The following is a 27,862-nucleotide window of genomic DNA, read 5'->3' as shown; positions in this document are numbered from 1 at the left end:
CTCCTCCTTTCAGGTAACCGCCTCAGCAGCACTGGCGCCTGCTGCACTCTCCCGCTGGTGGCTCTACACACTGGCTTCTGGAGATGTACTGTAGAAGCCAGTGTATCCCCAGCCGTTGAAGTCACTGCACGTCACTGTAGTAACGGGTGCTACGGTGTGAGTGCAGTAATGGGTGCTGTGGTGTGAGTGTAGTAAGGGGTGCTGCGGTGTGAGTGTAGTAAGGAGTGCTGCGGTGTTAGTGTAATAATGGGTTCTGCGGTGTGTGTAGTAAGGTGTACTGCAGTGTGAGTGTAGTAAGGGGTGCTGGAGTGTGAGTGTAGTAAGAGGTGGTGCGGTGTGTGTAGTAAGGAGTGCTGCGGTGTGTGTAGTAAGGATTGCTGTATTGTGAGTGTAGTAAGGAGTCCTGCCATGTTAGTTTAGTATGGGGAGGTGTGGGGTGAATGTAGTAAGGGGAGGTGCGGTGTGAGTGTAGTAAGGGGTGCTGCAGTGTGTGTAGTAAGGAGTGCTGTGGTGTGAGTGTAGTCACCGGTGCTGCAGTGTGAGTGTAGTAACGGGTGCAGTGGTGTGAGTGTAGTATGGGGTGCTGTGGTGTGAGTGTACTAAGGAGTGCTGCGGTGTGAGTGTAGTAAGGAGTGCTGCGGTGTGAGTGTAGTAAGGGGATCTGCAGTGTTTGTAGTAAGGTGCGTTGTGGTGTGAGTGTAGTAAGGGGTGGTGCTGTGTGAGTGTAGTAACGGGTGGTGCAGTGTGTGTAGTAAGGGATTCTGCGGTGTGAGTGTATTAAGGGGTGGTGCGGGTGTGTGTAGTAAGGGGTGCTGTGGTGTGATTGTAGTAAGGGTGGTGCAGTGTTTGTAGTAAGGGGTTCTGCGGTGTGAGTATAGTAAGGGGTGGTGCGGTGTGTGTAGTATGGGGTGTTGCAGTGTGAGTGTTTTATGGGGTACTGTGATGTGAGTGTAGTAAGGGGTTAAGCAGTGTGTGTAGTAAGCGGTGCTGTGGTGTGAGTGTAGTAAGGGGAGTTGTGGTGTGAGTGTAGTAAGTGGTGGTGTGGTGTGAGTGTAGTTAAGAGTGCTGCTGTGTGAGTGTAGTAAGGAGTGTTGTGGTGTGAGTGTAGTAAGGGGTTCTGTAGTGTGTATACTAAGGAATGCTGCAGTGTGAGTGTAGTAAGGGGTGCTGTGGTGTGAGTGTAGTAAGGAGTTCTGCTGTGTGAGTGAAGTAAGTGGAGGAGTGGTGTGAGTGTAGTATGGGGTTCTGCGGTGTGAGTGTAGTAACGAGTGCAGCAGTGTGAGTGTAGTAATGGGTTCTGTGGTGTGAGTGTATAAGGAGTGCTTCGGTGTGAGTGTAGTAAGGGGTTCTGCAGTGTGTGTAGTCAGGGGTGCTGCGGTGTGAGTGTAGTAAGGAGAGGTGTGGTGTGAGTGTAGTTAGTGGTGGTGTGGTGTGAGTGTAGTTTGGAGTGCTGCAGTGTGAGTGTAGTGAGGAGTGCTGAGGTGTGAGTGTAGTAATGGGTTCTGTGGTGTGAGTGTAGTAAGGAGTGCTTCGGTGTGAGTGTAGTAAGGGGTTCTCCGGTGTGTGTAGTAAGGAGTGCTGCAATGTGAGTGTAGTAAGGGGTGGAGCATGTGTGTAGTAAAGGGTGCTGCAGTGTAAGTATAGAAAGAAGTGCTGCGGTGTGAGTGTAGTAAGGGATGGTGCGGTGTAAGTGTAGTAAGGGGTGCTGTGGTGTGAATGTAGTAACAGGTGCTGCGGTTAGAGTGTAGTAAGGGGTGCTGCGGTGTGTGTAGTAATGTGTGCTGCAGTGTGAGTGTAGTAAAGGGTGTTGTGGTGTGAGTGTAGTAAGGGGTGGTGCGGTATGAGTGTAGTAAGGGGTGATATGCTGTGAGTGTAGTAAGGGGTGATGTGCTGTGAGTGTAGTAAGGGGTGCTGCTGTGTGTAGTAACAGGTGCTGCTGTGTGTGTAGTAAAGGGTGCTGCAGTGTTAGAGCAGTAAGGGGTTTTGTGGTGTGTGTAGTAACAGTTGCTGCTGTGTCTGTAGTGAGGGGGTTCTGCGGTGTGTTTACAAAGGGGTGGTGTGAGTGTAGTAAGGAGTGCTGCAGTGTGTGTACTAAGGGGTGGTCTGGTGTGAGTGTAGTAAGGGGTACTGTGGTGTGTATAGTAAGGTGTGGTGTGAGTGTAGTAAGGGGTTTTGCAGTGTGTATAGAAAGGGGTGCTACAGTGTAAGAGTAGTAAGAGGTAGTGCAGTGTTAGTGTAGTAATGGGTGTTGCTGTGTGTGTATTAAGGGGTGCCACAGTGTAAGTGCAGTAAGAGAGGTCCTGCAGTGTGTGTTGTAAGGGGTGGTGTGTGCAGTAAGGAGTGCTGCGGTGTGTGTAGTAAGGGGTGTTGCGGTGTGAGTGTAGTATGGGGTGCTGTGGTGTGAGTGTAGTAAGGGGTTCTGCAGTGTGTGTAGTAACGGGTGCTGCGGTGTGAGTGTAGTAAGGGGAGGTGTGGTGTGAGTTGAGTAAGTGGTGGTGTGGTGTGAGTGTAGTTAGGAGTGCTGCAGTGTGAGTGTAGTGAGGAGTGCTGAGGTGTGAGTGTAGTAAGGAGTGCTGCGGTGTGAGTGTATTAAGGGGTTCTGTAGTGTGTGTATTAAGGAATGCTTCAGTAGGAATGTAGTAAGGGGTGCTGTGGTGTGAGTGTTGTAACGGGTGCTGCAGTGTGAGTGTTGTAAGGGGTGCTGTGGTGTGAGTGTAGTAAGGAGTGCTTCGGTGTGAGTGTAGTAAGGGGTTCTACGGTGTGTGTAGTAAGGAGTGCTGCAGTGTGAGTGTAGTAAGGGGTGGTGCAGTTTAAGTGTAGTAAGGGGTGCTGCGGTGTGTGTGCCGTAAGGGGTGGTTTAGTGTGAGTGTAGTAAGGGGTGCTGCTGTGTGAGTGTAGTAAGGGGTGCTTTAGTATGAATGTAGTAAAGGGTGTTGTGGTGTGAGTGTAGTAAGGGGTGGTGCAGTATGAGTGTAGTAAGGGGTGATGTGGTATGATTGTAGTAAGGGGTGATGCTGTGTGTAGTAACAGGTGCTGCTGTGTGTGTAATAAATGGTGCTGTGGTATAAGTGTAGTAAGGGGTTTTGTGGTGTGTGTAGTAACAGTTGCTGCTGTGTCTGTAGTAAGGGGGGTTCTGTGGTGTGTGTAGAAAGGGGTGGTGTGGTGTCAGTGTAGTAAAGGGTTCTGCGATGTGTGCAGTAAGGGGTGGTGTGAGTGTAGTAAGGGATGCTGCGGTGTGTGTGTGTCTAGTAAGGGGTGCTGCAGTGTTTGTACTAAGGGGTGGTGTAGTGTGAGTGTAGTAAGGGGCTCTGCAGTGTGTGTAGTAAGGGGTGCTGCGGTGTGAGTGTAGTAATGGGTGCTACTGTGTGTAGTAAGGGGTGCTGCAGTGTAAGTGTAGTAAGAGGGGTTCTGCGGTGTGTATTGTAAGAGGCGGTGTAGTGTGTTTAGTAAGGGGTTATGCGGTGTGTGTAGTAAGGGGTGCTGTGGTGTGAGTGTAGTAAGGGGTGCTGCAGTGTAAGAGTAGTAAGGGGTGCTGCAGTGTGAGTGTAGTAATGGGTGCTGCTGTGTGTGTAGTAAGGGGGTTTGCAGTGTAAGTGTAGTAAGGGGAGGTGTGGGGTGAGTGTAGTAAGTGGTGGTGCAGTGCGAGTGTAGTAAGGGGTGCTGCAGTGTGTGTAATAAGGGGTGCTGCGGTGTAAGTGTAGTAATGCAGGGACGTGCAGTCAGGGGAGGCAGTGCCTCCCCTGTCATTAATGATTACAGTAATACAAGTAAGTTACTTATGACACATATTCTGTGTCATAAGTATCTTTACATTATTCTAATAATTTTAAGGCATTAAATTAGTTTTGGAGGCACGGATAGCAAGTCCCTCCCTTTAACAATGGTAACGGGGATAGAGCGTGTGGGTGGGGCCGAGCACTGGGCTGTAAATGCCCATTGAAAAATCCAGTGAAAGCGGCACTTCTACATGTGCCTCGTTGACAGGGATGGGCATCCCCTGCCAGCGAGGCACATGTGATTGGACAGCGGATCCAGTGCTGGATCCGCTGTACAATCACACATATGAGGCAGTGGAGCAAGGCTCACCTCTCTTCATTCCCCCTGACTCATCTCCTGCTGGGGCCTGGGTGATGTGAGCCTTCCTGACCCGTGCTCCCCATTTTACCCTGCAGCTGAGAGCAGTGGATCATCAGCGGCAGTGGCGGAGGTAAGCCTGGAGCTGGGAGTTCATTGCGCAGCAGCGGCCAGCGCTCTCCTCCTCATTTCAGGTAACCACCTCAGCAGCACTGGCGCCTGCTGCACTCTCCCGCTGGTGGCTCTACACACAGGCTTCTGGAGATGTACTGGAGAAGCCAGTGCATCCCCAGCTGTTTAAGTCACCGCACGTCACTGTAGTAATGGGTGCTATGGTGTGAGTGTAGTAACGGGTGCTGTGGTGTGAGTGTAGTAAGGGGTGCTGTGATGTGATTGTAGTAAGGAGTGCTGCGGTGTGAGTGTAGTAAGGGGTTCTGCGGTGTGTGTAGTAAGGAGTACTGCAGTGTGAGTGTAGTAAGGGGTGCTGCAGTGTGAGTGTAGTAAGGGGTGGTGCGGTGTGTGTAGTAAGGGGTGGTGTGGTGTGTGTAGTAAGGATTGCTGTATTGTGAGTGTAGTAAGGAGTCCTGCTGTGTTAGTTTAGTATGGAGAGGTGTGGGGTGAATGTAGTAAGGGGAGGTGCAGTGTGAGTGTAGTAAGGGGTGCTGCGGTGTGTGTAGTAAGGAGTGCTGTGGTGTGAGTGTAGTCACCGGTGCTGTGATGTGAGTGTAGTAATGGGTGCAGTGGTGTGAGTGTAGTATGGGGTGCTGCGGTGTGAGTGTAGTAAGGAGTGCTGCAGTGTGAGTGTAGTAAGGAGTGCTGTGGTATGAATGTAGTAAGGAGTGCTGTGGTGTGAGTGTAGTAAGGGGTTCTGCAGTGTTTATAGTAAGGAGCACTGTGGTGTGAGTGTAGTAAGGGGTGGTGCTTTGTGAGTGTAGTAACGAGTGGTGCGGTGTGTGTAGTAAGGGGTTCTGCGGTGTGAGTGTATTAAGGGGTGGTGCGGTGTGTGTAGTAAGGGGTTCTGCAGTGTGATTGTAGTAAGGGGTGGTGCAGTGTGTGTAGTAAGGTGTTCTGCGGTGTGAGTGTAGTAAGGGGTGGTGCGGTGTGTGTAGTAAGGTGTGCTGCAATGTGAGTGTAGTAAGGGGTGGTGCAGTGTGTGTAGTAAGGGGTGCTGTGGTGTAAGGGTAGTAAGGGGTGGTGCAGTGTTTGTAGTAAGGAGTACTGCGGTGTGAGTGTAGTAAGGGGTGCTGCAGTGTATGTAGTAAGGGGTGGTGCAGTGTGAGTATAGTAAGGGGTGGTGCAGTGTGAGTATCAGTATAGTAATGGGTGCTGCTGTGTGACTGTAGTAAGGGGTGCTGCAGTGTAAGAGTAGTAAGGGGTGCTGCAGTGCAAGTGTAGTAAGAGGTGCTGTGGTGTGAGTGTAATAAGGGGCGCTGCGGTGTGAGTACTAATATAGTAATGGGTGCTGTTGTGTGAGTGTAGTAAGGGGTGCTGCAACGTAAGAGTAAAAGGATCCTCACTAAAGAGGAATAAATCAAGCGCTCCCAATTAAGCAATAATATTGTAAAAAATACAAATACACATACACCTATAGATACACAGTAGCTGCTCTCAGGAGGTGCTCTGAACACCTAATGCTCAAAACCAATAATGTCTAAAAATAATTAAACAATAGAGAGAGCGCATAAATAGTATAATACCAATTTATTATTGGATAAAACACTTAAAATGCAATATGCTAATCAATTAAAAAATAAATGAATGAAACCGCACAAAAGGAAACCACTGAACTGACAATGATATATACTTGTATTCCCAAATGATTGTGGGAAAGGAGGCAAACGTTCTCAATGTAACTGAGGAAAGAAAATGTTCAATGTCCCACCAAGCAGGTGATGGCTAATGAGCAGAACAATAGAACCATAGCAGGTCCACTTGATCCTCTTAAAAGATTTGTAACATTTGTTGAGATGAAGTATAAATTCAACTGATTCCTCCCACAGCGAGTAGGTAGGCTACAACCCCCCGCCGCAATCCGACAGTGTGGTAGCTCACCGCTGCAGATGTAGAGAGTGGTCCGCTTCCAGAGCTCCTGGGCAATGCGGTGATCACAGGTGCGGCGGTCGGATGCGGACAAAGTCCCAGCAAGGGAGAGGGGGGGGGACCCACACCACGGCTGGAGCTGGTGACTGTAGGTGACAGTCAAAGTGCTGGATCAGCGCTGTGGCTGTGAAGGTGCAGTAGTCAGGGCTCACAATGATGCGGTTAACGTCCCTTATCCTTAACGCGTTTCTCCGACATAGCGCAAGTCGGTTTCATCAGAAGGTAATTTTGAGGCACAAGGGTTGCACTATTTAAGGTGATTGGTAGCCTATCAGCATTTTGCCTCACCATAATTACAATTAAGATAACAGGTGCATATCAGGTGTATCTAATCATTACGGTTTCAAACATACTTATCTTTATACATACAAAAAAAACCAAAGTAATTCATTTAAAAAACCTTATAACAGACTTATTAAATCTGATTAAGCACACAGAACATTTAATAAGTAATACAATAATATTCTTTAGAGTGATATGGCATCACGGAGAAATCTAAATTTATAAAAACCTAAATGCATATAAAGTATATCATCCAGCACATTCGCTGTAACATTAATCAGTGTGGCTAAGAAGTAGGCTAATGATTTTCATCTAACTACCCTCTTCTGTATTATCTATATTATGTTTACCATTTATGGTTAATTATGTTCTTAAAAATTGGGATTTTGTACGTATTATATACGTTGTGAATTCTATATATATTTATCACTAATTTATGGTAAAATAATTAATTGTGAAGGGGACTCGAACTTGGGTCTCTGGCGTTCGCCATCGTTTTCGTCCTAGGCATTAGTGTGGTGAGCCACACTGATTAATGTTACAGCGAATGTGCTGGATGATATACTTTATATGCATTTAGGTTTTTATAAATTTAGATTTCTCCGTGATGCCATATCACTCTAAAGAATATTATTGTATTACTTATTAAATGTTCTTTGTGCTTAATCAGATTTAATAAGTCTGTTATAAGGTTTTTTAAATGAATTACTTTGTTTTTTTTTGTATGTATAAAGATAAGTATGTTTGAAACCGTAATGATTAGATACACCTGATATGCACCTGTTATCTTAATTGTAATTATGGTGAGGCAAAATGCTGATAGGCTACCAATCACCTTAAATAGTGCAACCCTTGTGCCTCAAAATTACCTTCTGATGAAACCGACTTGCCCTATGTCGGAGAAACGCGTTAAGGATAAGGGACGTTAACCGCATCATTGTGAGCCCTGACTACTGCACCTTCACAGCCGCAGCACTGATCCAGCACTTTGACTGTCACCTACAGTCACCAGCTCCAGCCGTGGTGTGGGTCCCCCCCCCTCTCCCTTGCTGGGACTTTGTCCGCATCCGACCGCCGCACCTGTGATCACCGCATTGCCCAGGAGCTCTGGAAGCGGACCACTCTCTACATCTGCAGCGGTGAGCTACCACACTGTCGGATTGCGGCGGGGGGTTGTAGCCTACCTACTCGCTGTGGGAGGAATCAGTTGAATTTATACTTCATCTCAACAAATGTTACAAATCTTTTAAGAGGATCAAGTGGACCTGCTATGGTTCTATTGTTCTGCTCATTAGCCATCACCTGCTTGGTGGGACATTGAACATTTTCTTTCCTCAGTTGCATTGAGAATGTTTGCCTCCTTTCCCACAATCATTTGGGAATACAAGTATATATCATTGTCAGTTCAGTGGTTTCCTTTTGTGCGGTTTCATTCATTTATTTTTTAATTGATTAGCATATTGCAACGTAAGAGTAGTAAGGGGTGCTGCTGTTTGACTGTAGTAAGGGGTGCTGCAGTGTAAGAGTAGTAAGCGGTGCTGCGGTGTGAGTGTAATAAGAGGTGCTGTGGTGTGAGTGTAATAAGGGGCGCTGCGGTGTGAGTATTAATATAGTAATGGGTGCTGCTGTGTGAGTGTAGTAAGCGGTGCTGCAGTGTAAGAGTAGTAAGGGGTCCTGCTGTGTGAATGTAGTAAGGGGTGCTGCAGTGTAAGAGTAGTAAGCGGTGCTGCGGTGTGAGTGTAGTAAGGGGTGCTGTGGCGTGTGTGTAGTAAGGGGTGCTGCGGTGTAATTGTAGTAAGGGGTGCTGCGGTGTAAGTGTAGTAATGGGTGCGGCTTTGTGAGGGGAGATTTATAGGAGCTAATAGGGTGGATGAATGTGCTAATGGCTACTGGGAGGAGGTATTGATCATGAACTGGGGAGAGATGCGGTAATGGATGCACAGAGCACAATTGAGGTGATTGAATAAAGGCACTTGTCACAGCCCATGATGCAGACCACACCACTGGTCATGCCACCCCACATCACTGGTCACACCCCGGTGGCTGTGCATAATAGGCCCATGTGGATCTTAATCTGGCTGTGATCCGGGCCATGATATTCTCAGAAGAACAAACACAATCCCTGGGAAGGGCCCCCGGGCCCTGCAGAGGCTAAATGTTACTCTGTCACCTGCCCCTTTTTTCAACTCTGTAATAGTTTACAAAAATATATTGTGGCCCTTGGGTGTGGGAGGAGGCACCTGACAGTGTGCTGCAAACCCCATGGTTTATAGGACTGGTCACATCCCAACATCCTCTGCATTTCATTCATCCCCTGCAATATCTCCATCTTCCGTAAGCCAATACCCTTGTAAGGATATATTTATATATATAGGGAAGGGAAATGGCCAATTCAGGGTATAACAATCAGGGAACTGAGATCTCTATGAGGATCTCCAGCTACAACGCTGGTCATTAATTTGAAAGTTCCAGATGGAAAGTAAAACTAAAGTAAAACGAGCTAATTCCATCGCACATCAACTCAAATCTGTTTCTCAGTTTCCTGTCTCTGCCATTAATCTGATTTTATATGTAGTGGTAGACTCTTATTAGGTGTCCCCATTATTACTGCATTTTATGTTGCTGGAGATCTGGTCAGGATAAATGAGCAGCGGCCGGTATGCCGATATCTAAATATGCTCAGTTACTATCATTCATTTTTGCCTTGTTTTCATAGTGATCCTGCTAGTTAGTATTTGGTTTCTTTATAACCTGCGGTTGACATGTAATATTATATAATGAAATATAAAAGGGATGCATTTAGTTTGCTGGCTGTTGGGTCATTGGCGGTCAGGATACAGACGCCAGAATCCCAACAGCCGACAATGCCGTCAGCCAGAATCCCGGCACAACAGGACTATTCCCACCGAGCCACCGAGCCCCCAGCGTGGGGAGCGCAGTGAGTCCGCAAGGGGACTGCGCTTGCCCCTATGCTTGCATTCTAAATCATGCTGAACCCATATAAAATGCCAATTTCCCAATTGTCTAGTACATTTTAATCCCACTCCTCAGAATAAAGACACAGACAGTTGCGTATTTAGAGATCAGGACACCCTAGGCACAACATTACCACCCCACCCTCCCCCATCCCATTGCGTCACTGCCCCCTTCATGCTAGGGCCTCCCGACTGCCAAAGCAACATTAACCTCATCCCCTCTCCACCACTACAAATTACTGACCATTGCCCGCCCACGCCTCATGTGTGCCTAGTGAGAAATCCACCACAGGTCACAGGACGTCACATTAATCATAGAAAGAGGGCTCAATGACCTGTGTAATGGCAAATGCAGACCAATCACACAGTCCTAAACCCAGTCACACAGTGCCACAGTCCTAAATCTCACAATACAGTCTCACAGTCCTAAACCCTGTCACACAGTGCCACAGTCCTAAATCTCACAATACAGTCTCACGGTCCTAAACCCTGTCACACAGTGCCACAGTCCTAAATCTCATAATACAGTCTCACGGTCCTAAACCCCATCACACAGTGCCACAGTCCTAAATCTCATAACACAGCCTCACAGTGCTAAACCCCATCACACAGTGCCACAGTCCTAAATCTCATAATACAGTCTCACGGTCCTAAACCCAGTCACACAGTGCCACAGTCCTAAATCTCATAATACAGTATCAAAGTCCTAAACCCTGTCACACAGTGCCACAGTCCTAAATCTCATAATACAGTCTCACGGTCCTAAACCCAGTCACACAGTGCCACCTTCCTAAATCTCATAATACAGTATCACAGTCCTAAACCCTGTCACACAGTGCCACAGTCCTAAATCTCATAATACAGTCTCACGGTCCTAAACCCAGTCACACAGTGCCACCTTCCTAAATCTCATAATACAGTATCACAGTCCTAAACCCCATCACACAGTGCCACAGTCCTAAATCTCATAATACAGTATCAAAGTCCTAAACCCTTTCACACAGTGCCACCTTCCTAAATCTCAGAATACAGTATCACAGTCCTAAACCCTGTCACACAGTGCCACAGTCCTAAATCTCATAATACAGTATCACAGTCCTAAACCCTGTCACACAGTGCCACAGTCCTAAATCTCATAATACAGTCTCACAGTCCTAAACCCCATCACACAGTGCCACATTCCTAAATCTCATAATACAGTATCACAGTCCTAAACCCTGTCACACAGTGCCACAGTCCTCAATCTCATAATACAGTATCACAGTCCTAAACCCTGTCACACAGTGCCACAGTCCTAAATCTCATAATACAGTATCACAGTCCTAAACCCTGTCACACAGTGCCACAGTCCTAAATCTCATAATACAGTATCACAGTCCTAAACCTTGTCACACAGTGCCACAGTCCTAAATCTCATAATACAGCCTCACAGTCCTAAACCCTGTTACACAGTGCCACAGTCCTAAATCTCATAATACAGTATCACAGTCCTCAACCCAATCACACAGTGCCACCTTCCTAAATCTCATAATACAGTATCACAGTCCTAAACCCTGTCACACAGTGCCACAGTCCTAAATCTCATAATACAGTATCACAGTCCTAAACCCTGTCACACAGTGCCACAGTCCTAAATCTCATAATACAGTCTCACAGTCCTAAACCCCATCACACAGTGCCACAGTCCTAAATCTCATAATACAGTCTCACAGTCCTGTTTTGTTCATAAGTTTGTAAATCCAGTCATCAGGACACAGAGACATGTGAGTTCACTACTGTGCTGCTTTATTCCCTCACCAACTCCAGGCACACTGCACACTGGACCACCCACTTCCCAGCATCCCCCTGGTCCCAGGGACCATCACTGAAGATTCAGGCTTACACAGATTAGTAAGGGAGTGTCTCCAAATATTAAGAATTCTAATACACTAACATCACATCCTCTTTTCTTTAAAGATAAGCCCTGTACGCTTCAAAGCAACAATTAACAACGTCATATTAAGAACATCATCTAACACGTTTCAATGAGTCTCTCAGGTCTGCGTATTTCCCTTTTGGGTCTTTCATACACAGTCTGTGTTTCATCGACCATGTTGGACCTTTCTAGAATCGTGGTTTGTTCACCATTATGAGGATCATTATACATGTCAGATAAAAGGTATTCTTCAGTCATGTTGTCTTCATTATGGTAAGGTTGAGATCTTAAATCCACCCGATTTCTTCTTACTTCCGTTCCATGCTCTGTACATATAGTATAAGATCTTGGTGCTACTTGTGCTTGCACAATACCTTTCTGCACCCAAATACCTTTCTCGTGATCTCTGAGACGGACTTGGTCACCCGATTTTAGATCAGATAAGCTTTTTGCTTGCCTGTCATGGAACAGTTTCTGTTTCGCCTGTTGACGTTCCTTACTCAGTCTGACCAATGCTGAGTTATGTGTATTAAGCAGTTCATCATGTATCGGGAGATTTGCTCTAATCCTCCTTCCCATCAGCATTTGTGCAGGAGAAAGTCCATTCTGTAAAGGTGTACTGCGGTAGATTAAAAGTCTTTTGTAGAAATCTTATTTACCTTCTTGAGCTTTTTTCATGAGACTCTTTACAGTTTTTACTGAACTTTCCACCAACCCATTTGAGCGTGGATAGTGGGGACTTGACATAGTATGGACAAATTCCCACTCATCAGCAAATTGTCTAAATTCAGCACTGGCAAACTGAGGACCATTGTCAGTGAACACTTCCATAGGAACACCATGCCTTGCAAAGATTGACTTCATGCAATTGATTACGGCTATACTAGTAGTTGTATGTAGTGTCTTCACCTCAGGGTTGTTAGAGTAATAATCAGTCACGACAATGTACGTTTTCCCATTACAGTCAAACAAACCTGCGCCAACTTTCTGGTACGGTCTCTCTGGCACTGCGTGAGGACTCAGTGGCTCGACTTGTTGTTTCGGTCTATACGTAAGACATAATTCACATGTAGCTGTAGTCTGTGCTATGTCTTGGTTCATTCTTGGCCAATACATAACTTCACGCGCTCTCCGCTTATATTTTTCTTCTCCTAAGTGGCCTTCATGTATCTTGCACAGCATAGTTTTTCTTAGTCGTGCAGGTATGACAAACCTATTGCCTTTGTAAATAATACCATCGACAACTGTAAGGTCACTGCGGTACATCCAATAATCATGGATAGACAGCGGGCATGCATGTTTTTCTGCTGGCCAACCTTCCAGAATGATATCTTTCAACACTTTCATTGTGTCATCTGTCTCAGTTTCTTTCCTAATCTGTTCTTGTCTTGCAAGAGACACTGGTAGAGAAGCTACGATCAAATTAACATAGGCTTCTTTCTTTTCATCCATCAGACTTTTGGAACCTTCACTTTTGTCCACAGCACGAGAAAGTGTATCAGCAATGTACATGTATTTGCTGGGACAGTACAGCAAGTGTACATCATATTTCTGTAGTCTGATAAGCATTCATTGAATTCTCATGGGACAGTCATGTAATGATTTAGTCATGATAGCTATCAATGGCTTGTGGTCAGTTTCCACTGTAAATGTTTGACCATGCACAAACTGATGAAATCGCTCACATGCATATGTGATTGCTAGAAGTTATTTTTCTATCTGAGCATACCTTGTTTCAGCACTTGTCAGTGCTCTTGATGCATAGATTACTGGTTGCCATGTATCCTCATGTTCTTGTAACAGCACTGAGCCTAGGCCAAATTGCGAAGCATCTGCTGAAATTCTTATTCTTTTCGCAGGATCAAAGAATTTTAGCACTGGTTGCTCTGTAATGATCTGTTTCAAGTTTTGCCAACTTTCTTCTTGTTCATGTGACCACATCCACTCGTTATCTTTGTCCAACAACCATCCACTCGTTATCTTTGTCCAACAACCATCTAAGAGAGGCTGTTCGTTCAGAGAGTTGAGAAATAAACTTTCCTAAGTAAGTAATCATTCCTAGGAATCTTCTGACGTCGTCTTTGTTGTTAGGGCGTTCCATGTTCACTATGGCTGATATTTTCCTTGGGTCTGGTTGTACACCTTGATCCGAGATCACGTCGCCCATAAAGGTAAGTGTATTCACGCCAAATTCACATTTGTCCTTGTTTAGCTTTAGGTTCACTTTCTTGACAAGTTCCATTACTTGTCTCAATCTAGAATCATGTTCTTCCTTTGTAGTGTAGATCCCCAGACAATAATGTCATCCATCATTGTTTCAACACCTGGAATATGTTCAAAAATCATGTGTATCTTTTTGTGATATACTTCTGGAGCAGACAATATTCCATATGGTAGTCGAAGAAATCTGTATCGACCTTCTGGTGTATTAAATGTACAAAGTTTTGAGCTGGCCTCATCTAGCTTCATTTGCCAGAATCCTGAAGATGCGTCCAATTTACTGAACCATTTTGCTCCCGCAAATTGCGACATTATTTCATCTCTGGTTCGTAGTTTGAAATGTTCTCGTTTAATAGCTTTGTTTAAATCTCTGGGGTCTAGACATATTCTGAGTTGTCCATTTTTCTTTTCAACAATTACTAAGCAGCTTACCCATTCAGTAGGCTCATCAACTTTCTGTATCACACCCAAGGCTTCCATGCGATTTAACTCTTGTTTCAGTTTTTCTCTCAGCGCAAACGGCACTTTTGTACAGGGGTGTATCACTGAAGAAACTTGTGTGTCTATATTTATTTTATGCTCTGCAGGCAAACAACCTTGACCTTCAAACAAGTCTCTGTATTCTGTAAACATCGATTTGCAGTCATCTTCTACTTGTGATGTCACCATAAAAACTTTCTTTAGCAAGCTTAGTTTCTCACAGGAACTTAATCCAAGAATCGGTTGCACATTTTTATCCACAATCAGTAGAGATGTTTTAAACTGTTGTCCCTTATATTTCAGTGTAACTAAGCATGTACCTTTCACATGAATTTCCTCCCCAGTGTACCCTGTAACTTTCACTTTGGCTGGGTGAATTTTAGGTTTTACTCTAAAAGTCTTATAGTCTTGAAATTATATTAAATTCACCTGCGCACCAGTATCAAGCTTAAAGGGAATGACAATCTCGTTCACAGTTAAAGGGACAATCCATTCTTTCTTATCTGCACTGCAAAGTTCAATGCAATCCACAAAGAATTCATCTGTTTGTTTAACAGCATGCGCTTTGGTTGTTTTACTTTTAATTTTACAGCATTTGGCAAAGTGATTAAGTCTACCACATTTCATGCAGGTTTTACCATAAGCAGGGCACATTTTAGGATTGTGAGCATTTTCACATCTACTACACATTTCCTTATTAGACTGTGGCTTAGACTGCTTCATTCTTGAGAATGGAGGTTTGCATGGCTCTGTTTTCTGCACTACATGCACATCAGCTTCCTTGTGTAACTTTTTAGCTTGAAATCTAGTTATTTCTGCAGATCTACACATAGTCACTGCCTTTTGTAGTGTTAGGTCTTGCTCTCTCAGCAATCTCTCTCTGAGTCCATTATCAGGTATTCCACAGACAATACAATCTCTAATCACTGAATCCTTTAAATCACCAAACTCACAGGTTTTACTGAGTGATTGCAGCTCTGTAACATACTGAACAAATCCATCTACAGACTTCTGATCACGTGAAAAACTTATATCTTTCATATGTCCCATTTTTCCTTGGCACAAAGTAATCTTCAAACTTTTGCATTATAGAAGATAGCACCATATTCTGCCCCTCAGCAAACTGAAAACTATTATAAATGTCCAGCACATCCTCTCCTATCACATGGTGGAAAATGGATGCCTTCGTTTTGTCAGCCTCTGAATCAGCTCCACATGCAATAAGATATATATTAAACCTTTGCTTAAATCTTTTCCAGTTTTCAGACAAGTTACCAGACATCAGCATGCCGGTTGGAGGAGCTAGTTTATCCATGGTTACTCACTGTTTGAAGATAGGAGCACACGGCAGGTTTTGCAGACACAGAGTATCACAGCCACAGACTTCTGCAAGATTCTTTCACACTCTGAGAGCACTAGCAGTCCAAGTTAAACTTCTTCTGAAACCATATTTTGTTCATAAGTTTGTAAATTCAGTCATCAGGACACAGAGACATGTGAGTTCACTGCTGTGCTGTTTATTCCATCCAGCTCCAGACACACTGCACACTGGACCACCTACTTCCCAGCATCCCCCTGGTCCCAGGGACCATCACTGAAGATTCAGGCTTACACAGATTAGTAAGGGAGTGTCTCCAAATATTAAGCATTCTAATACACTAACATCACAAGTCCTAAACCCTGTCACACAGTGCCACAGTCCTAAATCTACAGTCTCACAGTCCTAAACCCCATCACACAGTGCCACAGTCCTAAATCTCATAATACAGTATCCCAGACCTAAACCCCATCACACAGTGCCACAGTCCTAAATCTCATAATACAGTCTCACAGTCCTAAACCCTGTCACACAGTGCCACAGTCCTAAATCTCATTATACAGTCTCACGGTCCTAAACCCTGTCACACAGTGCCACAGTCCTAAATCTCATAATACAGTCTCACAGTCCTAAACCCCATCACACAGTGCCGCAGTCCTAAATCTCATAATACAGTATCCCAGACCTAAACCCCATCACACAGTGCCACAGTCCTAAATCTCATAATACAGTCTCACAGTCCTAAACCCTGTCACACAGTGCCACAGTCCTAAATCTCATAATACAGTCTCACAGTCCTAAACCCCATCACACAGTGTCACAGTCCTAAATCTCATAATACAGTCTCACAGTCCTAAACCCTGTCACACAGTGCCACAGTCCTAAATCTCATAATACAGTCTCACAGTCCTAAACCCTGTCACACAGTGCCACAGTCCTAAATCTCATAATACAGTATCCCAGACCTAAACCCCATCACACAGTGCCACAGTCCTAAATCTCATAATACAGTCTCACAGTCCTAAACCCTGTCACACAGTGCCACAGTCCTAAATCTCATTATACAGTCTCACAGTCCTAAACCCTGTCACACAGTGCCACAGTCCTAAATCTCATAATACAGTCTCACAGTCCTAAACCCCATCACACAGTGTCACAGTCCTAAATCTCATAATACAGTCTCACAGTCCTAAACCCTGTCACACAGTGCCACAGTCCTAAATCTCATTATACAGTCTCACAGTCCTAAACCCCATCACACAGTGCCACAGTTCTAAATCTCATAATACAGTCTCACAGTCCTAAACCCTGTCACACAGTGCCACAGTCCTAAATCTCATTATACAGTCTCACAGTCCTAAACCCTGTCACACAGTGCCACAGTCCTAAATCTCATAATACAGTATCCCAGACCTAAACCCCATCACACAGTGCCACAGTCCTAAATCTCATAATACAGTCTCACAGTCCTAAACCCTGTCACACAGTGCCACAGTCCTAAATCTCATTATACAGTCTCACAGTCCTAAACCCTGTCACACAGTGCCACAGTCCTAAATCTCATAATACAGTCTCACAGTCCTAAACCCCATCACACAGTGTCACAGTCCTAAATCTCATAATACAGTCTCACAGTCCTAAACCCTGTCACACAGTGCCACAGTCCTAAATCTCATAATACAGTATCCCAGACCTAAACCCCATCACACAGTGCCACAGTCCTAAATCTCATAATACAGTCTCACAGTCATCAACCCAATCACACAGTGCCACAGTCCTAAATCTCATAATACAGTATCCCAGACCTAAACACCATCACACAGTGCCACAGTCCTAAATCTCATAATACAGTCTCATAGTCCTAAACCCCATCACACAGTGCCACAGTCCTAAATCTCATAATACAGTATCCCAGACCTAAACACCATCACACAGTGCCACAGTCCTAAATCTCATAATACAGTCTCACAGTCCTAAACCCTGTCACACAGTGCCACAGTCCTAAATCTCATAATACAGTATCCCAGACCTAAACCCCATCACACAGTGCCACAGTCCTAAATCTCATAATACAATCTCACGGTCCTAAACCCTGTCACACAGTGCCACAGTCCTAAATCTCATAATACAGTCTCACAGTCCTAAACCCTGTCACACAGTGCCACAGTCCTAAATCTCATAATACAGTCTCACAGTCCTAAACCCCATCACACAGTGCCACAGTCCTAAATCGGGTGGTCTTCAGTATGCCGGTGGTCGGGCTCCCAGCGACCAGCATACCGGCGCCGGGAGCCCGACAGCCGGCATACGACACTTATTCTCCCTCGTGGGGGTCCACGACCCCCCTGGAGGGAGAATAAAATAGTGTGGCGCGCGTAGCGTTGCGAGCGCAGCGAGCCCGCAAGGGGCTGATTTCCGCTCGCCACACTGTCGGTAAGCCGGCGTTCGGGCTCCCGGCGCCAGTATGCTGGTCACCGGGAGCCCGACCGCCGGCATATCGTAGTGAACCCCCTAAATCTCATAATACAGTATCACAGTCCTCAACCAAATCACACAGTGCCACAGTCCTAAGTGCAGTACCATCAAACAGCCCCACAGTCCTGATTGAGTATAATGGACATCAGGAGCAGAGTCTGTGGCTTTTTATTGTTAGCAGTGCCACGGGCCTACAGAGGGGGTCATTCTGAGTTGATCGCTCGCTAGCAGTTTTTAGCAACCGTGCAAACGCATAGTCGCCGCCCACGGGGGAGTGTATTTTCGCTTTGCAGGAGTGTGAACGCCTGTGCAGCAGAGCGCCTGCAAACACATTTTGTGCAAAACAAGACCAGCCCTGTAGTTACTTATCCTGTGTGATGATTGCTGCGACGAGTGACACGGTAATGACGTCAGATACCCGCCCAGCAAACACCCTGCCACGCCTGCGTTTTTCCAAACACTCCCAGAAAACGGTCAGTTGACACCCATAAATGCCCTCTTCCTGTCAATCTCCTTACGATCGGCTGTGTGATTGGAATCGTCGCTAGAACCAGTGCAAAACCACAATGGACTTCGTACCCGTACAACGCGCGTGCACATTACGGTGCAAAACGCATGCGCAGATTAGCCGGTTTTTTAATGACCGTTATGTAGCGAACAACGGCACCTAACGATCAACTCGGAATGACCACCCAGAGGCAGAGAAATTCATTTAACCATATATAATACCCTCAGACACCAACCCATCTGGTGATAAATGCCATAGTTACCTGTTCCATGAGGTAATTGAATCATAAACACCATGGTATCTTGCTTAGAAGCAAAACCTGTGTATGGGATTTGCACCATACATGACCCTTTACCCCTATAGGGCCATATGCACTGAGATTATCAAGAACCTATAGCAGATACAGTAATTGTGCTATACTGTACATTGTACTATGGGATTCTGACATGGCAATGAAACCATACCAACTTGTCTGCACACGTGACGGTACTGTTGAGAAGAACCAAGCGACAACATGGCCTCCCTCCCTCCCTCCCTGCATCGTGGCCTGTCCCCCAGCACAATCACTGGGACTCTGGTGCACAATCATTTATAAATAACAGGTGATAATAATAATATTTAGGAAATACAACTATAATAACATGTATAATGTATCGTCTAACAATCTTCTCCAGTAATCAGGAAATTATAAAGCCACGGAAAACAGTGCAAACTGCATCAGATCTATGTTGCATGTAGGTCCGGTACATGTATGATATAGCGGGCACCGCCATCACTGGACTTCGCGTAGTCGCTGACAGCCGGAGAGTTTGGTTTCATGGCCAATACCCACTGATTGGTTCCCAACCTGGTAGTAAGGGGTCTATTCATGAATCAGTGACAAGAGTGGAGAAGTGAGCCAGCGGAGAAGTTGCCCATGGCAACCAATCAATGTTGAGGTAACATTTCTAAAGTGCATTCTATAAAATTATACATAGCATCTGATTGGTTACCAGGGGCAACTTCTCCACTGGCTGATTTATCACTTTTCACTGCTTCATGAATAGACCCCTTAGAGTACTAAGGGGGTGATTTATCAAACCTTCTGAAATAAAAAGTGGATATGTTGCCTAAATCATCCAATCAGCTTGAAGTTATCATTTATCTTGAATGATAGCTAGAAACTGATTGGTTACTTTAGGGAGCACCTCCACCTGTCCTTTCTAGAAAGTTTGATGAATCTCCCCAAAGGAATTAGGTCTTGGAGAGAGATAACTGTCCCAACTGACTTTTTTTCAAACACATCCTGTGACATGGCAGTTACAAGCTGATTGGCTGGTACCCAGGGGTCTATTTACTAAGCCCTGAATGGAGATAAAGTACCAGCCAATCAGCTCCTAACTGCCACGTCACAGGCTGGGTTTTAAAAATGACAGTTAGCAGCTGATTGGCTGGTGCGTTATCTCCGTGCAATTTATCTCCATCTAAGGCTCAGTACATAGACCCCTATACGTTAAGAGGCAGTGTTTATATCATTAATGTTCCACAAATTATTATCTTCAATAGATTAATAAATATTATGATGGGAAATGACCGATTTTTGTGATTTTAGGAAGACAGTGAATCCCAGCAGTGGCGCGGACGCGGAGCCCCGGAACGCAGAACAGGATTGATCTCATACAGCGGGAGCGCCACCTTCTCCTGATAGTGCCATTTGGGATCGCTGTATAGCCGTCCACAACATGTTATATACGGTTCTTCTGTAGATTATAAATACTACCTTTAGCGATTTTGTATATATCTCCTGCTTTGTACTGCTCACCAGCCGGCATGCGGAAATAAACAAATGCTTACAGCAAAAAGAAAAGGTGTGAATAATGAGATTACTGAGACAAGCAATCCGCTCGCTGCACACACCGGGCATAAGAGGGGGGTTCCGGGGAAACCACAAGTGTTACTACTGCAAAAACAGAGATAAGAAAGAGCTGAAAACATCCTTACCACGTGTGTAGGGGAAACGGGCGGATTAACGCAGCGCAATTTCTAGAAAACAATCACTAAGGAGTCTACTTATTAAGCCTTGGATGGAGATAAAGTGTCTGGCGATAAAGTACCAGCCAATCAGCTCCTAACTGTCATGTCACAGACTGGGTTTGAAAAATGACAGTTAGGAGCTGACTGGCTGGTACTTTATCTCTCTCCAAGGCTGAGTATCACATCACACTGTTACAATATAAATTGCTATTAAACACCAAATCAGGGAGTGTATTGGATTTTAACATTTTCATGTGTGTTAAAAATTGCAAGAAAGAAAACACTAGCCTATTGCGACTTTTTTTTGCATAAAATGTGTTTCACTAGTAATAATAATAATAATAATAATAGTTATTATTATTATTATTTAAAATGAGTCTTAGAAACACAGTATAATTTACTCTTATTCTTTTTTTTGTCAATTGTTCATGTGGTGAACATATTGCGCAATAATTTTTTATTAATTTGGATATTTTTTTTAATATGACTTAATTATGTTTTAATGTTATCAAAATATATTATTATTTACTCACAAATGTGAAGTGGTTAAATGAAATGTAGGGGAATTCCCAATATATGATCAAGCTGGTTTTTGTGGCTAGGATCTAAAAAATAACTGTATTCAAATGTACAGTACAGTACATATATATATATATATATATATATATATATATATATATACACACACACACCTCTATGCTGTTTGTTATTACCCAGTTTTGTTATATCATTGTTATTTCCAATTGTAAAGCGCAACGGAATTTGCTGCGCTATATAAGAAACTGTCAATAAATAAATTATATATATATATATATATATATATATATATATACAGATAGATAGATAGATAGATAGATAGATAGATAGATAGATAGATAGATAGATAGATAGATAGATAGATAAAAAGATAGATGCCAAATAATGAGTTAGTATCAATTATATAAATTACTGGTAAAACTGGTAGTAATATTATTATTATTATTATTATTATTATTATTATTATTAACCACTTGCTTGGCATGATGGCGTCAGATGTGACCATACCAGCAAGTGCTTTATCTGACCTGGTAGCACAGGATGCAACTAGTCAGATAGAGAGTGTTAGCCGGAAGGTCCCTCTGCCTCCCTGCACTCTCCTCTACTGATTGCTGTGCTGCTGATCACTGCTGATTGGTCAGCACGGCAGGATTCTCCCCCTCCAGCGGCTGCAGACAATGGCAGCCGCTGGGGAGTGTAAATTAACCCTCTCAAGCCACCCTCAGACCCCCCCTGTATACCTGGAGGCAGTCCCGGCTTTCAACATGAAAGCCGCGATGGTCGTGAATCAGTTCCCGATGTTCCGATGGTCATGATGTTCCCGATTGATGTTTCAATATTTGGAGAGAAAAAAAATTGTAAAAAAAATACTAAAATCATTTGGGATAGGGTTAAATTCATGTTCTTCACCTAATTCAATTTCGGAGCGGTTTTTGGCTAAATAAATTGTCAGTTAAGTGGTTACCAATAATAATAATAATAATAATAATAATAATAATAATAGTAATAGTAATAATAATAACAATACTTTAAATCAGAGAATTACTAAGAACAGGAAATATTACAATACACACTGATTGGTGAAAGGTGTAGCTACTATGAGAACTCACGGTTTAAGTTCTAAAAAAATTTTTTTTAAAAACCCACAAACATATAATAAATTGCTAAATTAGATCTTCAAGTAACACAAGTAAGTATTGATATAAAGGTTACGTTAGTTCAGGAGCTCTGTGACTGTGGGCTAAGCTTTCCCCTGTATTTAAAATCTGGCATCGCACCTTGATTCATTTCTAGGTATTTTATTAAATTGTACTTTGAGGATTTTTTTTTTAGTTTTTATTTTCACTTGGTTGGAAAAGACCAATTAGTTTTGTGCCAGTGGGCCGGATGTATCAAACCTCGGAGAGAGAGAGAGAGATAAAGTGGAGAAGTTGCCTGTAGCAACCCATGAGCTTTGGGCAACTTCTTCACTTTATCTCTCTTCTAAGCTTTATACAGTACATCTGCCCTAATGTATCACGCTCCAATCTCCTGAAACTGGCTAATGTGAAGACTAGGGGTCTATGTACTAACCTTTGGAGAGAGATAAAGTAGAAGGAGTACCAACCAACCCGCTCCTAACTGTTCTTTTTTTTTTTCTTCAGGATACTGTATCTTTAAAAAATAAAAAGAAAGGTGTTTCATTACCCACAACAGTGCCATGAAAGTGGCACAGTCTATAACCACGCACAGGAAGTTACAAACAAATGAAAAACAAATGTAAAAAATCCAAAATATATTAGTTAGTAACAAAAATAATAATGACGGGATTACACCCACTCGTTTACCCCCATCATTATTCCTCACCCCCTGTGCAATGCTCGTTACTCGTCCCTTACCTCCCCCTATCTCATTACTACTGAGGGCTTTGATGAACGAGAACTCCGATGCAGTGTGAAAAAGAAGTAGTACTGTGCATGTAACAATGGATTAATACAAATACAGATACTGCGAATGACACACAAATCAAGAGAAGTAGTACTGTGCAGTTATATATACAGTATAAATTATAGATAAAAGCAGATCCTGAGAAGGAAGTACAGGTGCAGACAAGTGGTACTGTACTGTTATATAGACATTTAAAATAAAAGCAGATACAGAGAATTACATACAGAGCAGTACTATAGAAGTGGTACTGTACTGTTATATATAAATTAAGATCAATGGCAGATACTGAGAATTACATACATACCAAGAGAAGTAGTACTGTGACGTTATACAGCGTATAAATAAAGAATAAAGACAGATATTGAGAATTACATACAGAACAAGAGAAGTGGCACTGTGCAGTTATATATAATTGAAGAATAAAGGCAGATGCTCAAAATGCCACACAGAACAAGAGAAGTGCTGCTGTGCTTTCATATATAAAAAATGACGAATAGAGGGAGACACTGATAATGACATACAAAGTTATATGTAGTTACTGTGCAGTTATAGATGACAAAAATAATAAAAGCAGATCCTGATAATGACATACAAAGCAAGAGAAGTGGTACTGTACTGTTATATATAAATTAAGATCAATGACAGAAACTGAGAATGACATACATAACAAGAGAAGTAGTACTGATGTTATACAGCGTATAAATAAAGAATAAAGACAGATGTTGAGAATGACATACATAACAAGAGAAGTAGTACTGTGACGTTATACAGCGTATAAATAAAGAATAAAGACATATATTGCGAATTACATACAGAACAAGAGAAGTGGCACTGTGCAGTTATATAGTTGAAGAATAAAGGCAGAAGCTCAAAATGCCACACAGAACAAGAGAAGTGCTGCTGTGCTTTCATATATAAAAAATGATGAATAGAGGGAGACACTGATAATGGCATACAAAAGTTATATATGTGTAGTTACTGTGCAGTTATAGATGACAAAAAGAATAAAAGCAGATCCTGATAATGACATACAAAGCAATAGAAGTGGTACTGTGCCGTTATATGTAACTTAAGACTAAAATCAGATACTGGGAATTACGCATAGAACAAAAGTGGTACTGTGCAATTATACAAGGTATATGCATGAAGAATAAAAGCAGAAGCTGAAAATGAAGCACATAACAAAATAAGTGGTACTGTGCAGTTATACATGACTGGATAATAAAAGCAGATACTGAGAAATACACACAAAGCAAGAGAGGTGGTACTGTGCAATTATATATAAATAATAAATAAATAAAACCAGATACTGGGAATTGCACATAGAACAAAAGTGGTACTGTGCAATTATACAAGGTATATGGGTGAGCAATAAAAGCAGAATCTGAAAATGAAGCACAGAACAAAAGAAGTGGTACTGTGCAGTTATACATGACCGGACAGTAAAAGCAGATACTGCGAATGACATACAGGACAAAGGTAGTAGTGCTGTGCAGTTATAGATGAGTGAATAATACAGTGTTTCCCAACTCCAGTCCCCTAAAGCTGGATGTACATATACAGCAGGTGCTGGTGATCCAATAAACGCTCTGCTCTGATGGAGTAATCTAATGTGATCTTGTTCCCCCAAACTGACTGTTGTAGGTGCGTTTAAAGCCATTTATTGGCTCCAAACACTCTACAGTATCTCTCCTGCATAAATATCATCCAATTATCTGTCTGATCGGCCCAATAATTGGACAGTGTGTACCCAGAATAACAGTACACGTTTTACAGATCTCTTAGATGGTGCACAGGTGTATTTGTTACTGGATGTTTTAAAAGTTGGTGAAACACCAAAATGCAAGCAAATGCTGAAAACAGAAGTAACGAAGCACAGACAGTCACATACAGAACTGAGGAAGTGGTACTGTGCAGTTATATATAAATGAAAACTAAAAGCATATACTGAGAATGACATGCAGAATAATAGAAGTGGTACAGTGCAGTTCTTTATAAATGAAAAATAAAAGCAGATACTGTGAATGACATACAGAAGGGAGAAGTGGTACTATGTAGTTATATATAAATGAAGAATACAAACAGATAATGAGAACGACATACAGAAAAAGCGAAGTGATACTGTGCAGCTATATGTGAAGAGTACAGATAATGAGAATGACATACAGAACAAAGAATGTGGAACTGTGCAGTTGCCCACATACAGAATAATGGATAGTGAGATTTACATCCAATAAGCAGAAGACGAGAGGTTGTGCTATGCAATAATCTAAAATACAGAATAATTCGCTCTGCACTTGCTCAATATTTATCCATAGTCGCGTTTGTTCAGGCAGTTCGTGATTTGACTTTTCACTAATTTCCCATCAGAACATATTTACTAACATAACACAGCATAATGGCTCCTCAAACCTGAGCAATATAGGCAGGAAAGAGTTAACAAACCAATCTACAAGACTGCTGAATCATTCCCTGGAGGTTCAAGGGTCAGGGGTTAGTTTTAGCATTAGGGTTAGGTTGGATGTTAGGGTTAGCGTTGGGTTTGGGGTAGCGTTAGGGTTAGCTTTGGGGGTTATAGTTAGCATTAGTAGTAGTGGGTTAGGGTTAGCAGGGAAAGAACACACGTGAATTTTGTGTGAACTGTGTAACGCAGAGGTAACTGAGTAGAATAGCTTATGGAGGTTATCCGGGTGGTTTGGGAATATGATAGGCTGCCTAAAGAGATGAGTTTTCAGGGAACGCTAAAAGGTTTGGAGGCTAAAAGTCTAATGGTGCCCATACACTTGTGCGATGCCCCGCGACATAGCGGGGCATCGCACCTGAACTGCCAAAGGGATTACCATGCGATCATGCGATAGATCGCATGGTAATCACGTGATGGGCACGTCACCGCCGAGTGGGAGCGGCCTGTGGCTGCTATCGGCGGGTGCCCATCGCACATCGCAGTGCGATATATAGCATGTGTTTTTAAAAACACATGCGGTCGCACTGCGATTCGATAAATATTAAGTGCAGCACATACTATCTTGAGACGTGAGATTCGATCGGCGTGCCCGTGCATCGCGTCGAAAGGTATCTAAAATGTGCATACAATCCTTCGATTTCTCTCACAGATGCGGTCAAAATCGAAGGTTAGCACCGATTATCTCACAAGTGTATGGGCACCATTACTGTGCATGGCAGGGCATTTCACAGGGTCAACAAACAAAAACAGGCGCCCGTATACCCCAGGAAAATACCTTAGTGCAGCACACCCTCAAAAGAAAGGGGGAATTGCCAACCCCCAAGACTCTTGAATAGACGTAGGAACAAAAATTTGGGGGGGGGGGGGGGGGGGGGGCAGAAAGGTATTATTCAAGTACAAAAATGTATTTCATTTATAATCACTCTGGCATGAATGAATAGTCATAAGAATATAAAAACATGCACATATATTGGGTGCTTCCCGGTATATGTGTATGATTGTTTTTATATTCTTATGTCTATAAACCGGGTGCTTCCCGGACGAGTCCGCTCGATGTTCACAATGCGGCTCGCTGTCCCCAGTGAGCCGCATTGTGAACATCCCCGGACTCGTCCTCGAAGCACCCGGACAGTACAGCACTGTCACACAACTACACTGAGACGAAGCAGTGAAAAGGTACCTGCGGACAAACTCAATAAGGAATTGAGTTCCGCTAAATCTAAATTATGGAGACATAGGGTCTATTCATGAAGCAGTGAAGTGTGGAGAAATTATCCCGTGGTGAAGTTGCCCATGGCAACCAATCAATGTTGAGGTAACATTTATAAAATGCATTCTAGAAAATTATACGTAGCAGCTGATTGGTTACCATGGGCAACTTCTCCACTGGCTCACTTCTCCACACTTTTCATGAATAGACCCCACAGAGAGATACGAGAGGTTAATTATTACCAATCCACCGGAAGATTTTTTACTGTATGAAATCCTTAGATTTCATACATGGCTTAGATTCAAGATGGCCGATTTCAAGATGGTGCCCATGTTCGGTACATACCCTAAAAGATAGCCCACCTCACCCATTCGTTACTGGAGTATTCAGTTTTCCCATTTCCTGCACAGTTTTTGAAACAAAAGGTTGTACTGCAACTTTTGAATCACCCTGTATATACCAATCCACTTAGTGGTTGTTTCTTAAAAACTTGATATATGTGAATGTTTTTATATTCTTATGTCTATTCATTCATGCCAGAGTGATTATGAATGAAATACATTTTTGTATTTGCTTATACCTTTCTGCGCTCCCCCCAATTTTTGTTCCTACGTCAATTCACAGGGTGAGTGCAGAGCAGACCAAAGCAGCCCTGTAATGGTGAACGTGAGCAGGTAACGTATGTGGGTGAGAGGTGCAGATCTTGTGCTGATCAGAGAGTCTGAGAGATATTCTGAGACAAGAGAAGATATATGTTGGGGTAGTGCTGTTTATGGCCTGGTATGTTGGTAGAAGTATTTTATATTAAATAAGGTAAAATACAGGCAGCCTACTGTATGTACAGTATATATAGACAAAAAGTAAGGCTTTACCAATACAACATTACAAATAATAAATATATATACAAGTTGTTTTACTCTATAAATATCCCCATAATTCACCAAACCTCAGTTTCTGATTGTGACATGATAGATAATGTGACGTTGCCACTCAATTATAATGTGCTAATATTTGTAACTCATACACCAGTTTTACTATTCTCGGTAATATTGACTCAAAGTTGTGTTAAGTGCTTTTAGGTAGGTTGCGTTTACTCTCACAGTAATGTATGTATAGGTAACATGAGGAAAACGCAAAAAAGCACTCACACTCATTACAGGCAGAGGGTAATAAACAAGGTCACTGCCAATCTCGGGGTGTGGCGGGTACTTACCGGTGTGTTGACTTCTGTGGGATTGGTTGTTTGCTCTCGCTGAGAGGGTAATGGGTGTGAGACCACAGGAAGGCACTCTGAGCACGTCTGCACCGGAGACCTAGATAAGACCAGCTCTGCCACCCTAGGGTGACATTACACTCTCTGCACAA

General features: G+C 43.2%; 1 protein-coding gene across 2 annotated transcripts in view; it reads left to right on the top strand.

The window, feature by feature from the left end:
- The window catches only part of MAP6 (microtubule associated protein 6), a 215,669-nt gene extending 195,518 nt beyond the window's left edge, over window positions 1-20,151 (top strand). The window contains exon 4 of one of the 2 annotated variants that reach the window (XM_063951234.1): window positions 19,939-20,151. In XM_063951234.1, the coding sequence (XP_063807304.1) occupies window positions 19,939-19,999 (61 nt within the window). In that variant the 3' untranslated portion in view covers window positions 20,000-20,151. The remainder of the gene's footprint in view (window positions 1-19,938) is intronic. The other variant, XM_063951235.1, reaches the window with a different exon arrangement.
- The last annotated feature ends 7,711 nt before the right edge of the window (window positions 20,152-27,862 follow it).

This window comes from Pseudophryne corroboree, chromosome 2 (genome assembly GCF_028390025.1).
Source record: "Pseudophryne corroboree isolate aPseCor3 chromosome 2, aPseCor3.hap2, whole genome shotgun sequence".
Taxonomy (NCBI): domain Eukaryota; kingdom Metazoa; phylum Chordata; class Amphibia; order Anura; family Myobatrachidae; genus Pseudophryne; species Pseudophryne corroboree.
The sequence above is the reverse complement of the archived record's forward strand: the minus strand, read 5'-3'. Positions and strand labels throughout refer to the sequence as shown.